The following is a 19,346-nucleotide window of genomic DNA, read 5'->3' as shown; positions in this document are numbered from 1 at the left end:
GACTTTTCTTAAGAGAGCAGAGTTGAATGAAGTGGCTCCTTGTTTATGTGATGGAGGGTTCTGGGATTGTACAATGTTTGCTGCACTCAGTAACATGAAAACTCAATTAAAAACAAGAAAATACCAACGAGAAGTCACATTTCTTTTTTTTTTTATTTATTTATTTATTTATCTTTTTATTTCACAATAATTTTCACAATTCACATTTTCACATGCATGATTTCTATTATACCCACATTCCTACCCTCCCCATAATTACCCTAGGGAAAAAAAAAAAAACATTAAGGGAGAACAAAATTAAATAAATATTTAAAAAAAAAATAAAGAATAAAAATAAAAATAAAAAAATATATAATGGCAGCAACAGCGATATCAAACTATATATATATATATATCCATATATACATACAAACATACATACCTATAAGGCACAAGTTCGAAAACAAAATAAAGATACTCATTGGTCCCCTTTGGAAAAATTATCCAGTTTTGAGAGTAATGGGAACCAAAATTCTTGAAAAATATGAGCACGGTTGTATTTTTCTAAAGTTAATTTTTCCAATGGTAAAAAAACTGAAATTTGATCCAAAAAAAACTTGAAAGTTGGAGGGGAATCATCTTTCCAAAGTAAAAGTATGCATTTCTTAGCGAAGTATGTGATCATAATTAATATCCTGGTTTTTTTCCGGTCTAACTGAAGATCCAGTGTGTCGTTTAATAAATACAAATTGGAGCTTAAATCAAAATTAATTTCTAATACTGATTGTGTGAAGGAATGAATTGATTTCCAGAAACTTATTAAAATATCACATTCCCAAAACATATGTACAAATGTTCCATCGATTCTTTTTGCATCTTGGACATTTTGAAGAGATATCGTTTGAAATTTTGTGCATTTTAATTGGAGTTAAATAAAATTTGTGAATAAATTTCAAATTAGCCTCTTTAATTTTATTACTAGTAAAAGGAAAATTTATATTTTCACATATATTTAACCAAGTGTTTTCTTCAAAAGAAGAAGTCACATTTCTGATGAAAACATTATACAAAGTACTGGTAGTGGCATTGTTAATTTGTGGTCAGGTGGACTTTGGATGGGAAGGCTCTCTAACTGAGGACGGCTGGAGCGTTAACGCCCCTGCTTTCCTTCACCGTGATGGGTTTATTCTGATTGTTTTCTCTTTCTCAATCTCTGCCTCTGTCTCTCTCACGTCTCTGTGTGCAGAACTGTTAAGTCCACCCGCCTGGTTTTGTCCTGGAACTCCTTCGGCAGATTCATCCTCATCGACTCGAGGTCTCGGCCAGCTGGATTATAATTACCACATTCATTTGGACCAGAAACATCATAAACACAAACATACGTGTGGTCATTATTTATTCGGGTGTTTGAGCTTCGATCAGGCATCATTCTGATTTCACAAGCAACCCGATAAGTCCCTCTCCTTCTGGGAGATGAGGATCATGCAGAGACTTGCCTTGCGGTGATGAGAGTGAGGATGACGATAGAGAGGAGAGAGCAGCCAAGCATCAGACGGATGGCCAGTCAGCAGCTCAGGACGAAGCAAATCCAGACACCCGAAGGACACAGGGGACGGTGACGCACAAAGAGGGGCAAGCTTTTGCACTATCTTGTTTCTTTCCACTTTTCTTTTGCCTGTTTACACTTATGTTGCCTCATTATTATTTGGTTTTCTATCAGATCTCATTCAGTGTACATGTGTAATTGTTTTTTTGTTGTTTTTTTCTGCAAAAGAATATTACTTTGGTTCAGATGTCTTGTTTAAGTCCAAGTGTGCTGGCTTTACAAGTGAAGGATAGTGCCATTGTCCTCTCTTGAGATTGTGAGGACGGCTGCAACATTCTGTAAAGATTTATCTTAGGAAATAAAGGGTTGTATTGGCTTGATGCAGACATTTAATACAGTTAAAGTCTAGAACCAGCGATGAGTCTGAATGCTGTCAGATGTAAATATTTGTTCGGGTAAAAATCTAAACAGAACCATAAAACAGTTGTGCACTTTCCTCTGCTCGTCATTTCTCTACAAAGCTTGGATTTCCACCTTAACACCACAGCTCTCAGTAAAGACAGCAAGCTACTGTGAATAAACAAAATCTGCCTTAAATGGTAAACATGTTATTTCCTCAGCCTTCAGTTTTGTGTCTCACTCTTGCTCACTCACTTGTTCTGCAGCCAAAACAAAAAAGCCAAAAACAAAGCTGGAAAACAAATATATTTAGAATAATTTAAAGGACAGGAATATATTCAAAATGTGGAATAAATTAGCTTCAGCAGTGTTGCTGCAGTATGGATATGTCATGATTCAACTGCTTCATCTGTCTTTTATGTTGGGGAGGAAACCAATCTTACTGAACGATTATTCTTTTTCTCTGATGTGTTTTTATTTATTCATTTGATTCCTGTTAAAGTGGCATTCATGGCAAATATCTGTGACAACATTCAGTATCTTGTCATATTGCCTGTATTGTACATGTTGACCTCATTCTGTCTTCTGTACATTTCTTTCTTCTTTCAGGGATCAGATCTTGTTCAGTGCAGTATTTGCAATGCAAATATGTCTAAACAGAAGGTATTTATTTGCTTTTAAAGTGACTAATTAACTCCAAACATTACTACTGATTTTGTAAATAGTTTGGTTGGATTTCATTGTGTACAATGTACAGGCCATTCAATTTTAAACAGACCTGAAGATCGACTCGAGATTACTGCCATTTTAACAATTTAATGTTGTTTTAATTCTTGTACTCTTGATTTAAATGTTATTTTGAGAGTTATGGAGATTTATTTTCAGAGCTATAATTCAGACTGTTCTATATAAAAAGGAAAACATCTCAGAACATCCAGCTGATCATTTCAGTTGCCTTAAATGTCACAATGGTGTATGTAAAGCAAGCAGAGAAAATAGTTCATCCATTTACAATGAAATGAATGTTTTGTTTTTTTGTGTTTTTACTGCAAATAAATGCATTGAAAACTTTACATTTTGTTGCACTCATCCTTTCTTGCTTTATTTGTGTTTTTGTGTTGTCACATGTACAGAATATCTGAATGTGGAAAACAGAAAATCCCTGTTATAAAATGCTTTCATTCTGTGGGTGTTTATTTCACACCATCTTAATGAGCGCTAAGCAAAGAAAGTCCAATGAATAAATGATTTTGTGTGGCTGCCCACAAGTTCAAAATTGGAACAACCTATAAAGGTTGTTAATAATGCTACACAGAGAAAATGTTCAGATTTAGCAAGCCAAAAAGGAAATGAAGAAACAACTTAGGGGGGCACTTTGCAAAAATGTTTTTTTTTAAGGTTTAAAAGGAAAAATAAAAACAATCTACAACTACATATAATTCTCGCCTGTGATGAGCTGGGATAGGCTCCAGCAGATCCCCGTGACCCTGCAAAGGATAAACGGTATAGAAAATGGATGGATGGATGGATGGATGGAACTACATATAATTTTGCAAAACAAATATTGTTCTGTCCCAGAAAATCTACACTTTTTAGTCTTTTTACTCATTTGTGGCCTGTCAGCTTCATATAAGATTTTCTGTCCATTCTTTTCTACTGGGCGGTAGGCAGCAATTTTTTATCAACAAATATTCATTGATGCTCTACAGTCTGACGGCCTTCTAGTGTACTAGTGTTAATTGCATGTTGTTCAGGTTAGTTATACAATTAGGATACAAACTTCCAGCTCATCTTGAATTAGTAAGAGAATCCTACACTTAACCGAAAAAGAATAGAAAGTGAAGAAATAGAGTAAATAAACTGTCCCTACGTGCTAAATTCACATGTTTGCCAGGAAGGCTTTGTGTTTTGCTTGCTATGATTATGGTGATGATGATGATGATGATGATGATGATGATGATGATGATGATGATGAAGATGATGATGATGATGATGATGATGAAGAAGATGATGAAGATGATGAAGATGATGTATGGGTGTTTAGATTCGGAGTTACAACAAACCACATTAACAACCATATCATTTAAGTTAACACTGGTTTTACAGTGTGCATTCTGTTTTTTAAAGTTATTCTTTAACAAAATGCGTTTGCTATTTAGTTATTTCTTTGTTTACTGGGCGGAACCTTCGTCACCGTCTTCAGCGCTGCGGAACGTTTGTTCTGTCTAAGAAACCAGGGGAGCTACATATGAAGCAACACACAGACCGGACATGGTTCTCTGAAGTCACATTGAACCAAAGCTGCTCACGGAAACATCAGGTAATTTAAAGCGTCTGTTTTAAAGACATGACCCTGCCCATATTTACGCGGTGTCATTTCTACTTTAGTATCTGGGTCACGTCGACGCTTCCAGATCCGCAGCACAGCTAGTTGGCTAGTTGGCCAGGTGCCGGTAGTACTTGTGTGGGTGATGGGCCCTGACGACCTGAAATTAACTTGTATTTTTGATGATCTCATCTAAAGTCTTCACTCTGCATCATGAACTTTTCCTCTAAAAGACATAAAGGCGCCTGAATAAAAGGGACAAACGTTAACTTCCAGAGTACTTATGACAGGTGTCATTATGTCACTGTGTTGGTCGGTTTAAATGAAGGACCATGTCAGGATCATTAGCCTAAAATACACAATAGATAAAAAAATCATCTTTGCATTTATGTATTCATATGTAGCTTATATTCATTTAATTAATTTATAATGATTTCTACAGTCAGTTGCCTTTTAAATGTGTTTATCGCTATGTCAGCTGTTTGTACCCTGGTTCTGAAGCAGGACTGGTCCCCTTGGGTTTGGGTTTGGGTGGAGAATCTGACTGAAGAAACCACCTCAGACCGGTCTGCTAATGGGCTTCGTGATCTGGCCAAACACACAAGCCAATTATGACATTAAGTTTGGCAAGGCTTGTTTCGTGGTCAGAAATGAGATTTTGCTGCTTCTTTCTTACTTTCCTGAGAGATGCTGGACCTGGAAGCTGGAAACAACCATGTTGCCCTACAGACAGAAATAATGAATAAATGGCAAATACATGTATTGATGGGGAAAAAGATAGAGGAACCCCAAAGTGTCTTTCATAAGCCTCACTGAAGAAAATGGCCATAACTTTTCTGACATAATCTTTTTATCGCATAATTTTTAGCTTTAATAACGTTTACGCAAAATCTCTCTCCAGCTTTGATCCTTGATTAATTGCCTTGTTGGTCCATCATGACCAGTGTGAATTGTTTAGTTTTTTTTGTTTTCGTTTCAGTTGAAGAGTGTATCATTTCAGGGTGTGGCTGCTAGTTAGGACACGTTAATAAATCAAGTCAATAAGGTTATATGTTACAGTGATAGTTTTATCTTTTTCTGGAGGTTTTTCATATTTTAGTTGTCCATTCCCACCTAAGGAGGTTTTCTCTAAAACAAACTTTGTCTTCAGTATTTTTGAAAAGTGTTGAAAAGCTGACTCTGATTTTGTTTGTCCGCAGAGCTGTTGAGAGGTCCACCTGGTGACTTTAGTCTGGTCATCATTGATGATGTTTTCCTCAAGGGTTGTCCCACGACTAAATCTTTTACACAGAGCAACCTGTAAGTATGAACAAATATGTCTTAATATTCTGCTATATTTTATGTTATGATTCCTTCCTATGACTTTACTCAACTTTGTCTTTTCGTTTGTGTTTTCCACCTAATGTGTATGTGAGGCTATTTTGATACAGTGCTCCAAAGCACCCTTTGATACTAAAATGTGAAATGAAATCAGTGCAGACAACTAACTAGTCAGAGAATAGAGTAGTCACACATAGTCCAATCCTCTCTCTGCAGCTTTACACACCAGCTTCCCTTTTCTTTTCTCTTAATGCCCAGGTGCACTGAGAGCCCATACAGAAGTTTTAAATGGATGTGTACAAGCAGCCACTCCTGCTTACTGCTCCTCGCTACAACAGAAACTGAGAACATACTCGACAGCAGCAGACAACAGATCTCCACCACGATGGGTCCAACTGGAGCCAGAGCTGGACGAAGCCCTCGTGCCGCGGAAGCTGTCAGTGAGTCCTCTGGAGAGCTGGCTGTCCCTGCGCTACTCCCTTCCTCCGCTGCTGGAGTCTGCTCAGCCTCCGGGAGATGGAGAGCTGCTGGAAGAGAAGGTCCTGCCCCCCGTATCTGTCCCGGTTTTGGAGGAAGGAGAGGGCTCAGCAACACCCTTGAGTTGCAAGAATGTTCTAGAGATCCGACGGCGGAAGATGAACCGACATAAATACAAGAAGCTGCTAAAACGCACTAAATTCTTGAGGAAAAGAGTGATGGAGGGCAGAGGGAGGAAGAAGCAGGTGAGGGAAGTTTATTTTCATTAGTTTATCATTTTTACCTTTTTATGTTAATTGTTTTTTTTTGTTTTTCAAAAAATTATTTTCCATAAACATTAGTAAATACTATTTAATTTGCTGATTCTTTTCATCGGACAACAATATTTAGGTTTTTTAAATACCTGACATGTGGAAGGTGGAGGTAATTGCTGAAACATGTCAGGTATTTAAAAAAACCTAAATATTCTTGTCGGATGAAAAGAATCAGCAAATTAAATTGTAAAGCCATGGACAAAATAAACTTCATTAAATCATTAGTAAATACATCTGTTTTAGATGTCAGTGAATGTTGTTTATTTTACACACGTCAGTTTGACCAACTAAGTGCGTTTGTCTGTATTCTGCATAGAAACGCTTTGAAAAGGATCTGAAGAGGATTTGGAGGCGAGCTGGACTGAAGACTGCTCCGGAGGGGTGGACCGCACCGAAGATCTTCCTCAAACAGCATGGAAACAGAAGGAACTGACAGACACGTGACAATGATTCTAGTTTGCTTCATGGCTCACTGGATGGCCTACACACACTTCTGCTCCGACATCCTTCCTGCTTCTTTCTCTGCATATCAGTTTATTAGAAGCTTGTTTTGTGATGAGACCATTCTCTGTGTGTGAGCAGTTCGTTTCATTGTGTACATCATCTAATAAAGATCTCTCTGCCGAGTGGAGACCCGCCTGTTTTTGCCCCTCGGGGCCGTCAGCCTATACCCTGTGTGATCGGTAGGTGGCACTGTTGCGCAAAGTTTGATAAACACGGTATCATGTAACTCCAGCCTCAGTGGTTCCCAAGTCCAGGACAGGATGGCATTTTTTCTCATTTTTACTAAATCTGTGCATGTTTTGGAACCTGTATTTTATTTTTTTAATTAGAAAATTAAAAGTAAACTATTTTTCCATATTAAAACAGAAGTATGTAGATTTGATTGAAATCAAAAGCCAAACACACACACTCCAGCTGTTAATCAGCTTCACTGTTCACATTCCAGCTATATTTAAAACTTAATTAAACCTTTTTACTTTAAGGGGTAAACGCAAGGCAATGAGCTGCTTCTAATTTGCTCCTAACTTGCATATTTTGTCTTAGCTGCGTTTAATTTCTTCTGGTATGTTGGCGTTTTGATATTAAAAGTTAGAGTGCGCATGTTTGCGGAGAGCCCGGCCGCCCCGGCCCGAGCCAGTGTCGGGTTTCAGGGACAGATGGAGGTGGAGTCTGCGGAGCTTCAGACTGGAGGAACAACAGAAAAAAGCTGCTGCTCGGGGAACTTTGAAGTGTTTATGTGTTTTAACAATTGATGAGCGCTGCACCTCTGACCGGCGCTCACCTCTCTGCCAACACACGGGACGATGCACCTAGACATGACTGCACTTCACAGTAAGTCCTGCATTTCTGCCTGCTCTTCACACTAATCTTCACTAAACTTTCCTTGCCATAATTGATTCCAGGTTTGAATTAGTTGTTGGGAATGTAACCAGAATGATTTCCCAAAATGCCCAGACAGACATTGAACCACAACAGGGTTTTTTGTTTGTTTTTTTGATTGAATATTTGTGTGTATGTGTATAATTTCATAATAAGCTTTGTGTTCCCAGTCTGTTTTAAATCTCGGTGCAAGAATATACAATCATTTGTAGTGAGTTAGCCGTGCGGAGCAAAGTGTAATTTTTCATTCTCTCTGCAACAGTAGGAGAGTAACTGGATTAATTAACCGAGTTTTAACGCGGATTTGTTTTCTTCTCCTGGAAACAAGTTGCTTAGAGAAGCAGAAAAGAATATTGGGATGCTATTTTGCTCCAAGAACTCCTTAGAGGTCCCATTTAGATTTCAACCAGTGTTTAATAAAACAAAAAGATGGATGAGTTTTATTATGGCTTGAATATTGGATTGAAATAGGCTGGTATATCACTCTTTAAGCAATTACAGTATAGAAATATGTAGTAATATATTCCATCTGAGATAGAAATAGCGTTATTGAAATCCTATGTGGGATTGTGAGCTGGCTCCACCTGGGCCCTGTGGGAATTACCCACTTGAGGTCACTTTCTTGGTTGGCCCAGTTGGGACTCACATTGTATTCATCATCCAACACCTGAGCAGAAGCACTGCTAGTGATCCACATGGGGCCCACACGGACACACGTGCATAATGGCATATGGGGCCCCATTCTAAAGCCCACTTATATCTCAGATGGGCCCCAGATACAAATGCTGGCCAGAATTGAATCTGGTCATGTTTTAATCCCCTTTTTACATGAATAGTGCAGTTATCCCATCGTCATACTTTACAAACCAAAATACACTTATAAACAAAATACTTCAGATTATCTCCACTGTCTCCATATATATATATATATATATATATATATATATATATATATATATATATATTTTGTGTGTGTGTGTGTGTGTGTGTGAAAGAGATACATAAGATATATATATATATATATATATGAGAGAGAGAGAGAGATTTTTTTGTTTAGTTTTTTTTGCAACAGCCTTTTTTTTTTTTTAATGTTCTGAAGTTAAAATGGATTCAGGACCAAAAACTTGAAAGTGAATTTCAGCCTTCAGTAAAGCTGCGTGCTGCGACAGCCTTCGGCCTTTTGTTACAGTTACAGTGTTGTGAATGCAGGATTCTTTTTCTCTTTTTTTTTCTTTTTTAATGGCTTCAGCCCAATATGTTTCCAGTTATCTGCGGTCTGAGCGAAGGAGTCAGCACAATCCACCAGCCAGTCATTATATGTGTCAGTAATGAGTGTTTTACCACGACTGGGTTGTTTGGGAGGAGGAGGGGGATTCACTGGAACCATGTTTATGATGGTTGGGTCTGTTTTAATGAACAGCCACAAACAACAGAGCATGGAAAAGGTTAGAATTGCTGTTTTGGTTAGAATAGGCACATGAGCGTGCAGCTACTCATTCAAGGCAGAAAATGACAAGGCTTACAATAAGATTGTATGTTTAAATTCTGGTAAGACCCTCTAGGGAATCACTGTTGAACCCACTTTGACCTGCAGAAAGTTGCCCACACACTGACAAAACACTCCCATGATGTTTTCTTTATTTCTTTTCTTTTTATAAACTGTAACGTTTACAGCTACAGGCAACATCTGAAAAACCAAGCATGCAACAATCGCACCACTCTGGTTACAGGTCATATACTGTTACCCCCAGAGAAATGGCTTTTAAGCCTAGTTGTACAATTTTGATTACCAAAACAAAATCAAGAACTTTATTGTAAAGGGCTAACTTCACTTCCTTGTAAAACAGACAGTAAATCTGTTCTCTATGCCTCTGAATGCATCTTTGTATATTTAGCTGAGTCTGCAGCTGATGCATTTGGTTCGATTCGTTCTCAGCCTGTGATGGGACTGTGAGTAAACTTCACACAGCCGTAATACTCATGAGTCAGGAAAATTGTGCTGACTGGGCTCATTTTTTGGGTTGTTTTTTTCTTCACTCGTAAAACCTTTTGTTTGTTTTACCTTTCATGTGGAATTAGGGGGGTTCAGAAAGACAGACGTTATTATCGGGCCATTAGCTAAATGGCTGTTATTTTCACTGCTAATTCAATAGCGCATTAAGTCTTAAACCAGCCTGATGAGTAAATGGCTTCTGTGTGTCTAATGAGACACAATTACAGGGCTGGGACACGCCGTTTTACCATCTGCAGGGAAAGTTCATGCCCTTCAGTACAAAGACAGCTTCAGGTGTGTTCTCCGAGGCCAGTGTTGGTGCCGCAACAGTTTAGTTAGGCTTGAAAAAAACTGCACTATGCTGTGATTAACTTATTGCACAAAAGCACGAAGACAAGGCGATCCTGATAGCCTGAAGGCGGAGGTGCATACTGCATTCCCTCACCACTTCTGGATCAGCTCAGGCCTGTGCTGCATGTCAGGGCTGGTTTTATACCTTATTCTCTTTTGTCATAATAAAGGCATAATAACACATATAACAAATAACAAAAACTTTAATTCCCAATTTATTTAAACCTTTAACAGACACACATTTATAAGAAGACAAACGGACGGCAGGTGAAGGTGTCAGGACTGAGTAGAAGGAGAACGTCCATCAAAACGTCTATCCTGCTAGTACATACAGTACAGTGGGGCAAAAAAGTATTTTGTCAGCCACCAATTGTGCAAGTTCTCCCACTTAAAAAGATGAGATATACCTGTAATTTTCATCACAGGTTTATCTCAACTATGAGAGACAAAATGAAAAAAAAAAAAATCCAGAAAATCACATTGTCTGATTTTTAAAGAATGTATTTGCAAATTATAGTAAAAAATAAGTATTTGGTCAATAACAAAAGTTCATCTCAATACTTTGTTATATATCCTTTGTTGGCAATTACAGAGGTCAAATGTTTTCTGTAAGTCTTCACGAGGTTTTCACACACTGTTTCTGGTATTTTGGCCCGTTCCTCCATGCACAGACTTTCAACTCCCTCCAAAGATTTTCTATGGGGTTGAGATCTGGAGGCTGGCTAGGCCACTCCAGGACCTTGAAATGTTTCTTACGAAGCCAGTCCTTCGTTGCCCGGGCGATGTGTTTGGGATCATTGTCATGCTGAAAGACCCAGCCATGTTTCATCTTCAAGGCCCTGCTGATGGAAGGAGGTTTTCACTCACAATCTCACCATACATGGCCCCATTCATTCTTTCCCTACACGGATCAGTCGTCCTGGTCTCTTTGCAGAAAAACATCCCCAGAGCATGATGTTTCCCCGCCCGTGCTTCACAGTAGGTTTGGTGTTCTTTGGATGCAACTCAGCTTTCTTTCTCTTCCAAACACGACAAGTTGTGTTTCTACCAAAAAGTTCTATTTTGGTTTCATCTGACCATATAACGTTCTCCCAATCCTCTTCTGCATCATCCAAATGCTCTCTAGCAAACTTCAGACAGGCCTGGACATGTACTGCCTTCAGCAGGAACGTCTGGCACTGCAGGTTTGAGTCCCTGGCGGTGTAGTGTGTTACTGATGGTAGTCATGGTTACTCTGGTCCAGCTCTCTGCAGGTCATTCACCAGGTCCCCCGTGTGGTTCTGGGATCTTTACTCACCGTTCTGGTGATCATTTTTACCCCACGGGGTGAGATCTTGCGTGGAGCCCCAGATGGAGGGAGATTATCAGTGTCTTGTATGTCTTCTATTTTCTAATAATTGCTCCCACAGTTGATTTCTTCACACCAAGCTGCTTACCAGCTTGATTCAGTCTCCCATCCTGGTGCAGCTCTACAATTTAGTTTCTCACGTCCTTTGACATCTCTTTGGTCTTAGCCATAGTGGAGTTTAGAGTGTGACTGTTTGAGGTTGTACAGGTGTCTTTTATACTGATAACCAGTTAAAACAGGTGCCATTAATACAGGTAACAGGTGGAGGACAGAGGAGCCTCTTAAAGAAGAAGTTACAGGTCTGTGAAAGACAGAAATCTTGCTTGTTTGTAGGTGACAAAATACTTATTTTACAGAGAAATGTACCAATTAGATAGTTGCTGTGGTGCTGCTGTAATAATGCTCTTGGTGTTATGTAGATAAAACGCTTCGGAATGGGCTGTCTGGTGCTGATTTAAAATATTAATTGGTAAGACAGAATAACTACAGCTGTCAGATTGCAAATAAGTATAAGAAGAACAGTAAATGAAAATAATTGAGCCTGAAGTTCTTTCAGTTTGCTCACAAGAGCAGCACTAGCCGGTATAACCTGGTATGAGACGTACTGAATACCCATTCATTCCTTGAGATTTTACATATCTTAGCCATGTGCAGATCAATTGCAGGTTAACAAAAAGAACCAGATGCTGACACTGAGACCTCACCATGAAAGTACAGTATTATTCCCCTGATGCTGGTTCTCTTTATCCTCCAAAGACTTGGTGCAATTTTTTTCTTCTTGCTTTAGGCCCCAATAAGAAATTAAACATTATGACATAGACAACAAAACATGTGATGTCCAAATGTGTACGCCAGGTCTTAGGAAGGTAAATATTTTGACTGTAAGACCAACATCATCAAGTATTTTGGCTTAATCCCTCTTGGAGGGGTCACCGCCGCAGCTCCACATATTGATTTGGCCCAGTTGTACGCCGGATGCCCTTCCTGCCGCAACGCTACAAGCACGGGGAGAACATGCAAACTCCACACAGAAACACTCCTGCCAGACCCAGGATCTGGAACCAGGAACCTTCTTGCCGTGAGACAAGGGTGTTAACCCCTAAGCCCCCATGCTGCCCTGATTTTAAGACCATACTGGTTGCTTTAAGGTCTCTTTTTTAAGAGCTCTCTTTCACTACCTTTGACCAGTCCGTTTTGCACCAGCCTGAGTTGTCCAGGCAGAGTTTTGCTAACTTTCTGACGTCCACACGGCATTTACAATCTGCTCTTCAAAAGCCTCTGGAGTGACTCAGTCAGTAACGTGTCCCGTGTCCCGTTTTTGTGCAACATTTTCAAATAGTTCTAATGAATCATGACATTTTCAATTCTGTTATGTCACTGAAATATTCCCCATTACTTACATCTGCACATTTAGAGCATTGGAAAAAAATAACACCTTTGTTTACAGCTCACAGTTTCATCAGCAGATCCCCGGAAATTCACAGGTGTTTGGTCATGTTCCTGGACTTCTGAGTCTGACTGAAGTGAGCCGCATAAGAGCCCGGTTCTTCGTCCCTCCAGGACCATGGCCTTGCAACCGGCCACCAGCAGCCAGCAATGAATGGAGGCTCTGTATGCTTTGGCTACAAGTGCCTCCACTGGCCATTTAGTAAACAGAAAACAAAATAGCACTGTGGGAAAACGCATCAGAAATAGCAAGTGTGCTGTCGGAAAATCACCAAAATGAGAAAACACAAGTAGCCAAATATATTTCCAGGGCAAGTTGTTTACATCTTGTCTATTTATCTGGAGTTGTTTGCAGCCACTGCTTCAAGATGCTGCCTGTACATGTGCTTTTTATCCATCCGCCTGTTTCTTTGAACTGAAAGCACATGTGCTCTGGCTCTGCAGTTTCTGGTAAAGATCAGCATCTCCAGACACATCAGACATTTTTTCATGGGTGAAAGTACCTGAAGTATTTCTAGGGAGTTGATAAGTTAGCAGCTGGAAAGGAATGAGAAGAAAAAAAAAAGCTTTATCAGTGCGGCAACAGCAGGCATTTTGAATTAAAAGCATCAAAAGTTAATCATTCGTGCTTTGGTCTCTTTCAGTTCTTGCTGTGCTCTTCCTGCCAGGAGGTAAGACTGCCTTAATAAAAGCCCAATGCATAATAGATTCATTTCTGTCTCGCAGCACTCCATTGAGTTACTTTTGGGTTGTTTTTTTTTATTTTTTAGCTTGGGCTCAGAGCAGCGGCATCAGCAGCCGCCCCGGTGTGGTGGTGGACGCCAGAAACATCACCCTCCCGGCCGGCTCCCAGGCCGTCCTGCCGTGTCGGAGTGCCCGCATGGTGTGGACCCAGGACAGACTCAAGGACCGCCAGAGGGTGGTACACTGGGACTTGGTGCGCAACAGCCCAGAGTATTCCGTAGAGCGAGTCTTGGACATGTCACCCGGAGCTCGCCAGAGGGTTTACAACGGCTTCAACAAGGGACGCATCGCCATCCCAGACTCTGGCTTCAATGACGGGAATTTCTCGCTTATCATCAAGAGTGAGACTTCCTGATTTTCTGGTGGCTCTACAAGCATTGATCGTTGTTATTTATAGTTTCATTTAATGTTTATTTGGCTGTTGTTGTCTTTTCTTTTTAGACGTGTTAGCAACGGACAAAGGAGTGTATACTTGTAATCTGCACCATCATTACTGCGAGATTCATCAGTCCATTCAGATCCAGCTCAACGTCACAAAGTCAGGTGAGACCACGTGCAACCTCCATGAGGTGTAACCAGTACTCCAGTTGTAAAAAAAAAAATCAGGGGGGATGGTGGATTTTATCATATGGGGACAGATAATTTGTGCTGATTACAAATAATATAATATATTACAAATAATAGCACTGACCAAAACACCTGCAGAAAATACTGCAGGAATGACATAGCAGCAGTTAAATGCAGCCTTCTGTTAGCTTTAAATATCCACTGGGCTTACATCAAATACATCAAAACACAACAATAAAAAACAGTTTTCTGAACTTATCAATATGACTCTGTCCTTCACAGGATAAGTAAAATGGATCACTGCAAAAACTCAAAATCTTAATAAGAATATTTGTCCTATTTCTAGTTAAAATGTCTCATTTTAGTAAAAAAAATCTCATTACACTTAAAACAAGACTCATCACTGGAAAAAACAACAATTTTCACCTGTTTCAAGTAGATTTTCACTTGAAATAAGTAAAAAAATCTGCCAGTGGAAACGTGGATATTTTTTTGCTTGTAATAAGAAGATAAATCTTGTCCACTGGCAGATTTTCCTACTTATTTCAAGTGGAAATGTACTTGAAACAGGTGAAAATTGTCAAATAAGTTATATTTCTGGTGATGACTAAATGTTGAAATAGCAGTAAAACCACATTCATTGATGAAATGACACAAGGGATGGAAAGGGGGGATGGCAGTTTTACAGGGGGGATGATTTTGACCGTTTTTATTTCAGGGGGATGCCACCCCCCCTCATCCCCCCTCATCCCCTCTCATCCCCCCTCAACTCGAGTACTGGGTGTAACACATGACGCTGATTAGGTCCGATGTGTTTCATGTGGACGTTTTTCTTTTTTCTAGCCAAGAAAGAGAAACGGTACTGGGATGGAGACAAGACGGTGTTTGTGGTGCTGTTGGGCAGCTCGGTGGTGCTGCCCTGTGTGAACCGCCACGCCCTGTGGAGGGACGGCGTCCAGGAGGACCAGCAGCAGGTGGCCCACTGGGACTTCCAGCCCCCCGGCGTCCGTCCGGACAAGGCGGACCGGCTGGTGGACCTGTACGCCTCCGGGGAGCAGAGAGAGTACGGACCCCTCTTTTCCCAGAGGAAGATGAGCGTGGCAGAGGACGCGTTCACGTTAGGGGACTTCTCTCTGTACATCTCCAACCTGATGCCGTATGACAAAGGCCTTTACTCCTGCCACTTGCACCACCACTACTGCGGCATGCACGAAAGACGCATCTTCAGACTCACTGTGGGACCTCCACGTCCGTCCAACCCCACAATGGAGCCAGATGTTTTCCAGAATGATGAGGATAAACCAAGTGAGCAACTCACACTTAAGAGCACAACAACATCACCAGAATTTATCCAGAAGTTTCCAGGCTCTGTGAATTCCCTTTTTGGTTTTCTTGGGAAGAATTGTGTATGGAGGGAGTAAACTCAGGCTCTTGGTTTTTTTTTTTGTTATATTTATAGGCATATTTGGTGAGTTAAATCAGTTTCTCTTCTTGCCAATTTTCTCCTCAGTCCGCTCTGTTTTTGTGTTTGAGCTTGAGTGGGAGGAGGTACAGTTGGAGGAATTTGGAGGCCAGTTGAGCAAGACCGAAAGCAAGGGGGAAAGAAAGGAAGAAAACATTTTTTGTTATTGTTGACTACAAGTTCAGCATTTTAGACTGAATCCATTTGCTTGAAAAGCTGCTTCCAAAGAAATAGCTTGTACTTGGCTGCAACAGAAGTGGTCTGATTTTCCTCACCAACTGTTCGTCATTTACATCTTTTTTTCTTCTTCAGCTGCACTCATTTTTAAAGAACTGAGCAGAGGAGTAAAATGTAGTAATTTATGGAGTGAGTGATGATATTGACATTTTTTCCCCCTTTTTCCCAACATTTGATCTCATTTTTAAAAAAATGTCCAAACCATGTGTGTAGTCTGGCTACACAGATCTGCAGCTTTGCTTTCCTTTCTTTCCTGCTCTCTGCTGCTCTCCTCCTCTGCTGATGTGTATCTTCCTCTGGCAGCAGCATGTTTACTAGCAGTCAAAGGAAGTCTGATACATCTGTTCGACATCTGGGCCAGCTGTTTCATGATAGAGCAAAGCTAGGGGAGGGGGGGGAGTTATGTGTTGGGCTATAGATTCTCCTCCCCTGTTACAGAGGTGACAGCTCATTTAATAACGCTGTAAATTATGCTAAAAGGAAATGCCCACGTGGATCGATGGCATCCACTTCTTTTAAGTAAACCTCCTCATGCGTCACTGATCTCCTCTCTTAAACTAAAACCAAACAGTTTGTTCACTCCTGAGGATCAGCGTCTGTCTGAAATAACAAATAGCAGCAGAGCTTTCCACGGTCATGCTGCAGCTTTTCCCGTCAAGAACAGAGTCCTTCCCTGTAATCACAAAGGAAAGATTTTGTGAGATATCAACTGTTCAACTGAAATCTCAATCTTGAGACGGAGAGTAAAGGTGGCTTTCTTCAGTTCATTAACTTGTAAATGATGCATGTCGACTGGGTAAAACTATGTCTAAAAAAGAAAAAGTAAAAAAGCAGAGCCATCTCTCCGAAGCACATGGGGGATCGCAGTGACCTGGCTGTTGTTCCTCTTGTCAGCTGTGACGATGGCGAAAATTGCATTTTGATGCGTGGGTTGGTTTTTTTTTTTGTTTTGTTTTTTGTTTTTGGGGTCAGGGCGTTTTTTAATTAGCTCAGTTTAAAAAGCATGACCAGTGGTTTCCTCATTAGTCCTTCAGTTTTACAGTTTTATGAGGGTTCAATTTAGCTGGTTTACTGGAAAGCCTCATAAATTCTTGTAAACCTTTTAAAACTATATTTTATGAAACGAGGGGAAAAAAAGAACTTTACAGTCCATTTTTTTCCTCTTATTTTTTTGTAGTCAGACTTATAGGATCAAGTTGATCTTGAATTTTGCAAGTCTCTCTCTCTAATAGTTTTAAACATCTCTGTAGTTGTTAAAGCTCTGTATCTCCCAACTCTCAAGTGATTGTACCTTTTAATGATCATAATCAACAATCACTGTAGAAGAAGTTCTTTTAAAGTCGTAAAAGAGAAAGTCTCAAGCGAAATGCAAAATGCTCCGAGTTGACCTCTGAGGTAAAAGCTATATTTTCCACTTCTGTGTTTGTGAGACGAGTCCAACTGTTCTAGATGGAAAACTAATACAGACATGCAGACAGACCACATTACAGAATTTGCCTCTGTTTTTCTCGCACGTCTCCTTTTTTCTGGTCAGACTGTGTTTTTCTGGGGAGAAAAAAACATAACAGCTGCATGACATCAGGTCTGGAAGTCATTACCGCTGGCCACCCTCCTGACATTTAAGTCTCCGCTCTCCATCCTGTATCTCGCTTTCAAAAACAAATGACAAAGAACTGAAGAGAAATATTGACCAGCTGTTTATAACGCTTGATTTTATTTGCTACGGTAACATATAAATGCTAATGTAGAAGAGCAAGGGCTCAACAACATATCACCTTGTTAATATTGTTACCGTCCTGAGGCTTCTGGGATATTTCCCATGTGCCGTATTTAATTGTTCTTGTCCCTGTCTGAGGGAGTAAAGCTGTCTATTAGGCTGTAGAGGTTTTTGATTTGGGCTGTCTTTTGTTCTTCCTTCAGAGACCGCAGAGGTGTTATCAGATGAACACAATCAACGTGTGCAAAATGTCTTCATTCAAGGTTATTTCGTGCAGCATTTGGGGTACTTCCTGGCAACATTTCTCCTTCTTGCATTCATCGTTGTTGCTGTCATCGTGCTGACCAGGAGACAGAAAAAGAGAGGTTTGTGAATAGTTTTAAGTGTGAGAATTTCCCCTTTATCTCTCATTTTGTTCTTGTTTTTTGTGGCATGTATTTAGTAAATATGTATTTTTATGATCTTAAATATCACACTTGCTTCTTGGCCGATTGTCTTAAGATTGTGTTTTAGATCTTTTTTGTGTGTATGTTTGTTTCAGAGATGGAGTATGAGCTGGGCAGATCTATCCGGTAAGACTTTTTATTCTATAATGTTATATTATTTTTTCTTTCACATTAGTAGTAACCAGAGCAACTTATTGTTGAGCAGGGGACATGTGACCAGTGGAGGTGAAATGACCTTAGACTGCTCGGAACTCAAGATCTGTAACCAGGATCCTTTAAATTCAGGTGTAGTAAACATGGCCTGCACTCGTGCAGCAAACATACCTTTGTTCACCAAAAATGAGCTCTTTGCCATCTCATAACCTGTGCATCTACAATTATCTGCAGAATACAAAAACAACCTACTGAAAGAAAGGGACATGGCCAAAGACTGCAATAAGGGTGAGGAGTTTTTCCATGTGTTTCAGTAAATAAAAAGAAAGAAGTGTCATTATCGTGACCACATTACAACTGAGATACTTTTGGTTATTTTGTTTTGGTAACCGTCTCTCACTCTCTCATTCAGACTTTGATGAAAAGATGTGGAAGTGAGTGTGATACTTTCAGAGAAGCTGCTGGCAGGTCCAGGGCGAACACCGGAGGAGTAAAAGATCACAGAGATGAGAGCAAGAAAGAGAGGGGGAAAAGAAACCCGGAGAGGACAGGAGGAATGCTCCCTCTGCTGTAATCCTAGCACACTAAGCTTTTTCACTAAGAGGCTTCACAGTTTGTTTGTTTTTAACACTTTTTTATGGTATAACTTGCATTTTCATCTGCATTACTTTAAGCTTGTATATATATTTGATCAAGAGTCTTTGCATTCATTGTCTAATAGACATTAAGGCATTTTTTTTTAAATCATCCATTAATGTTTTTCAAGTCAAATGCATGCTGTTTATTGAGATATGTTTTCCATGTACTGTACTGTGCATGCAGTAGCAAGCGCTACTTCAGTGTTCAAATTTGATGAGTCCCTCTCCTTTATTTTTTATTTTTCTTTCTGCTTAAGTGGCATTTGTAAAATGGATATGGTTCAAGGGTTATTTTACAGTACTGTATGACACCATTTTTCATTTCGAGTTATGGATAAATGGAGGTTGGGTTTTTTTTTGTTTGTGTTTTTTTCTGGTTCTCAACTGTGCTGTCAAAATAATGTTTTTACTTATGGGGATTTTGCTCAAAGTGTAGAATATCTGGCTGAAATTAATCTCCATTTCACAACCCAAATGTACGATGTAATCTTCCAATACAC

At 39.8% G+C, this 19,346-nt stretch overlaps 3 protein-coding genes across 15 annotated transcripts in view; all 3 read left to right on the top strand.

Annotated features, from left to right (window-relative positions):
• The window catches only part of rap1gapa (RAP1 GTPase activating protein a), a 59,287-nt gene extending 56,290 nt beyond the window's left edge, over positions 1 to 2,997 (top strand). For all 13 annotated transcript variants that reach the window (XM_061735516.1, XM_061735524.1, XM_061735520.1 and 10 more), the window contains one exon: positions 1,226 to 2,997. In XM_061735516.1, coding sequence (XP_061591500.1) covers positions 1,226 to 1,234 — 9 coding nt within the window. In that variant the 3' untranslated portion in view covers positions 1,235 to 2,997. The remainder of the gene's footprint in view (positions 1 to 1,225) is intronic.
• A 1,166-nt stretch (positions 2,998 to 4,163) lies between these two features.
• Positions 4,164 to 6,987, top strand: aurkaip1 (aurora kinase A interacting protein 1). The gene is made up of 4 exons (XM_061734756.1): positions 4,164 to 4,244; positions 5,450 to 5,549; positions 5,829 to 6,292; positions 6,678 to 6,987. The coding sequence occupies exons 2-4, from the start codon at positions 5,495 to 5,497 to the stop codon at positions 6,792 to 6,794; spliced, it is 636 nt and encodes a 211-aa protein (XP_061590740.1). The 5' UTR covers positions 4,164 to 4,244; positions 5,450 to 5,494; the 3' UTR covers positions 6,795 to 6,987.
• A 417-nt stretch (positions 6,988 to 7,404) lies between these two features.
• Positions 7,405 to 19,346, top strand: part of LOC133456289 (matrix remodeling-associated protein 8-like) — a 12,236-nt gene continuing 294 nt past the window's right edge. Inside the window, exons 1-10 of the mRNA XM_061734755.1 lie at positions 7,405 to 7,696; positions 13,527 to 13,553; positions 13,653 to 13,967; positions 14,068 to 14,169; positions 15,037 to 15,498; positions 17,813 to 17,974; positions 18,151 to 18,181; positions 18,261 to 18,340; positions 18,443 to 18,496; positions 18,621 to 19,346. The exon at positions 18,621 to 19,346 is cut by the window's right edge and continues 294 nt beyond it. Coding sequence (XP_061590739.1) covers positions 7,669 to 7,696; positions 13,527 to 13,553; positions 13,653 to 13,967; positions 14,068 to 14,169; positions 15,037 to 15,498; positions 17,813 to 17,974; positions 18,151 to 18,181; positions 18,261 to 18,340; positions 18,443 to 18,496; positions 18,621 to 18,646 — 1,287 coding nt within the window. The 5' untranslated portion in view covers positions 7,405 to 7,668 and the 3' untranslated portion in view covers positions 18,647 to 19,346. The remainder of the gene's footprint in view (positions 7,697 to 13,526; positions 13,554 to 13,652; positions 13,968 to 14,067; positions 14,170 to 15,036; positions 15,499 to 17,812; positions 17,975 to 18,150; positions 18,182 to 18,260; positions 18,341 to 18,442; positions 18,497 to 18,620) is intronic.

The sequence above is a fragment of the Cololabis saira genome, chromosome 12, assembly GCF_033807715.1.
Source record: "Cololabis saira isolate AMF1-May2022 chromosome 12, fColSai1.1, whole genome shotgun sequence".
Lineage (NCBI taxonomy): Eukaryota > Metazoa > Chordata > Actinopteri > Beloniformes > Belonidae > Cololabis > Cololabis saira.
This window is presented reverse-complemented; position numbering and strand designations above follow the sequence as displayed.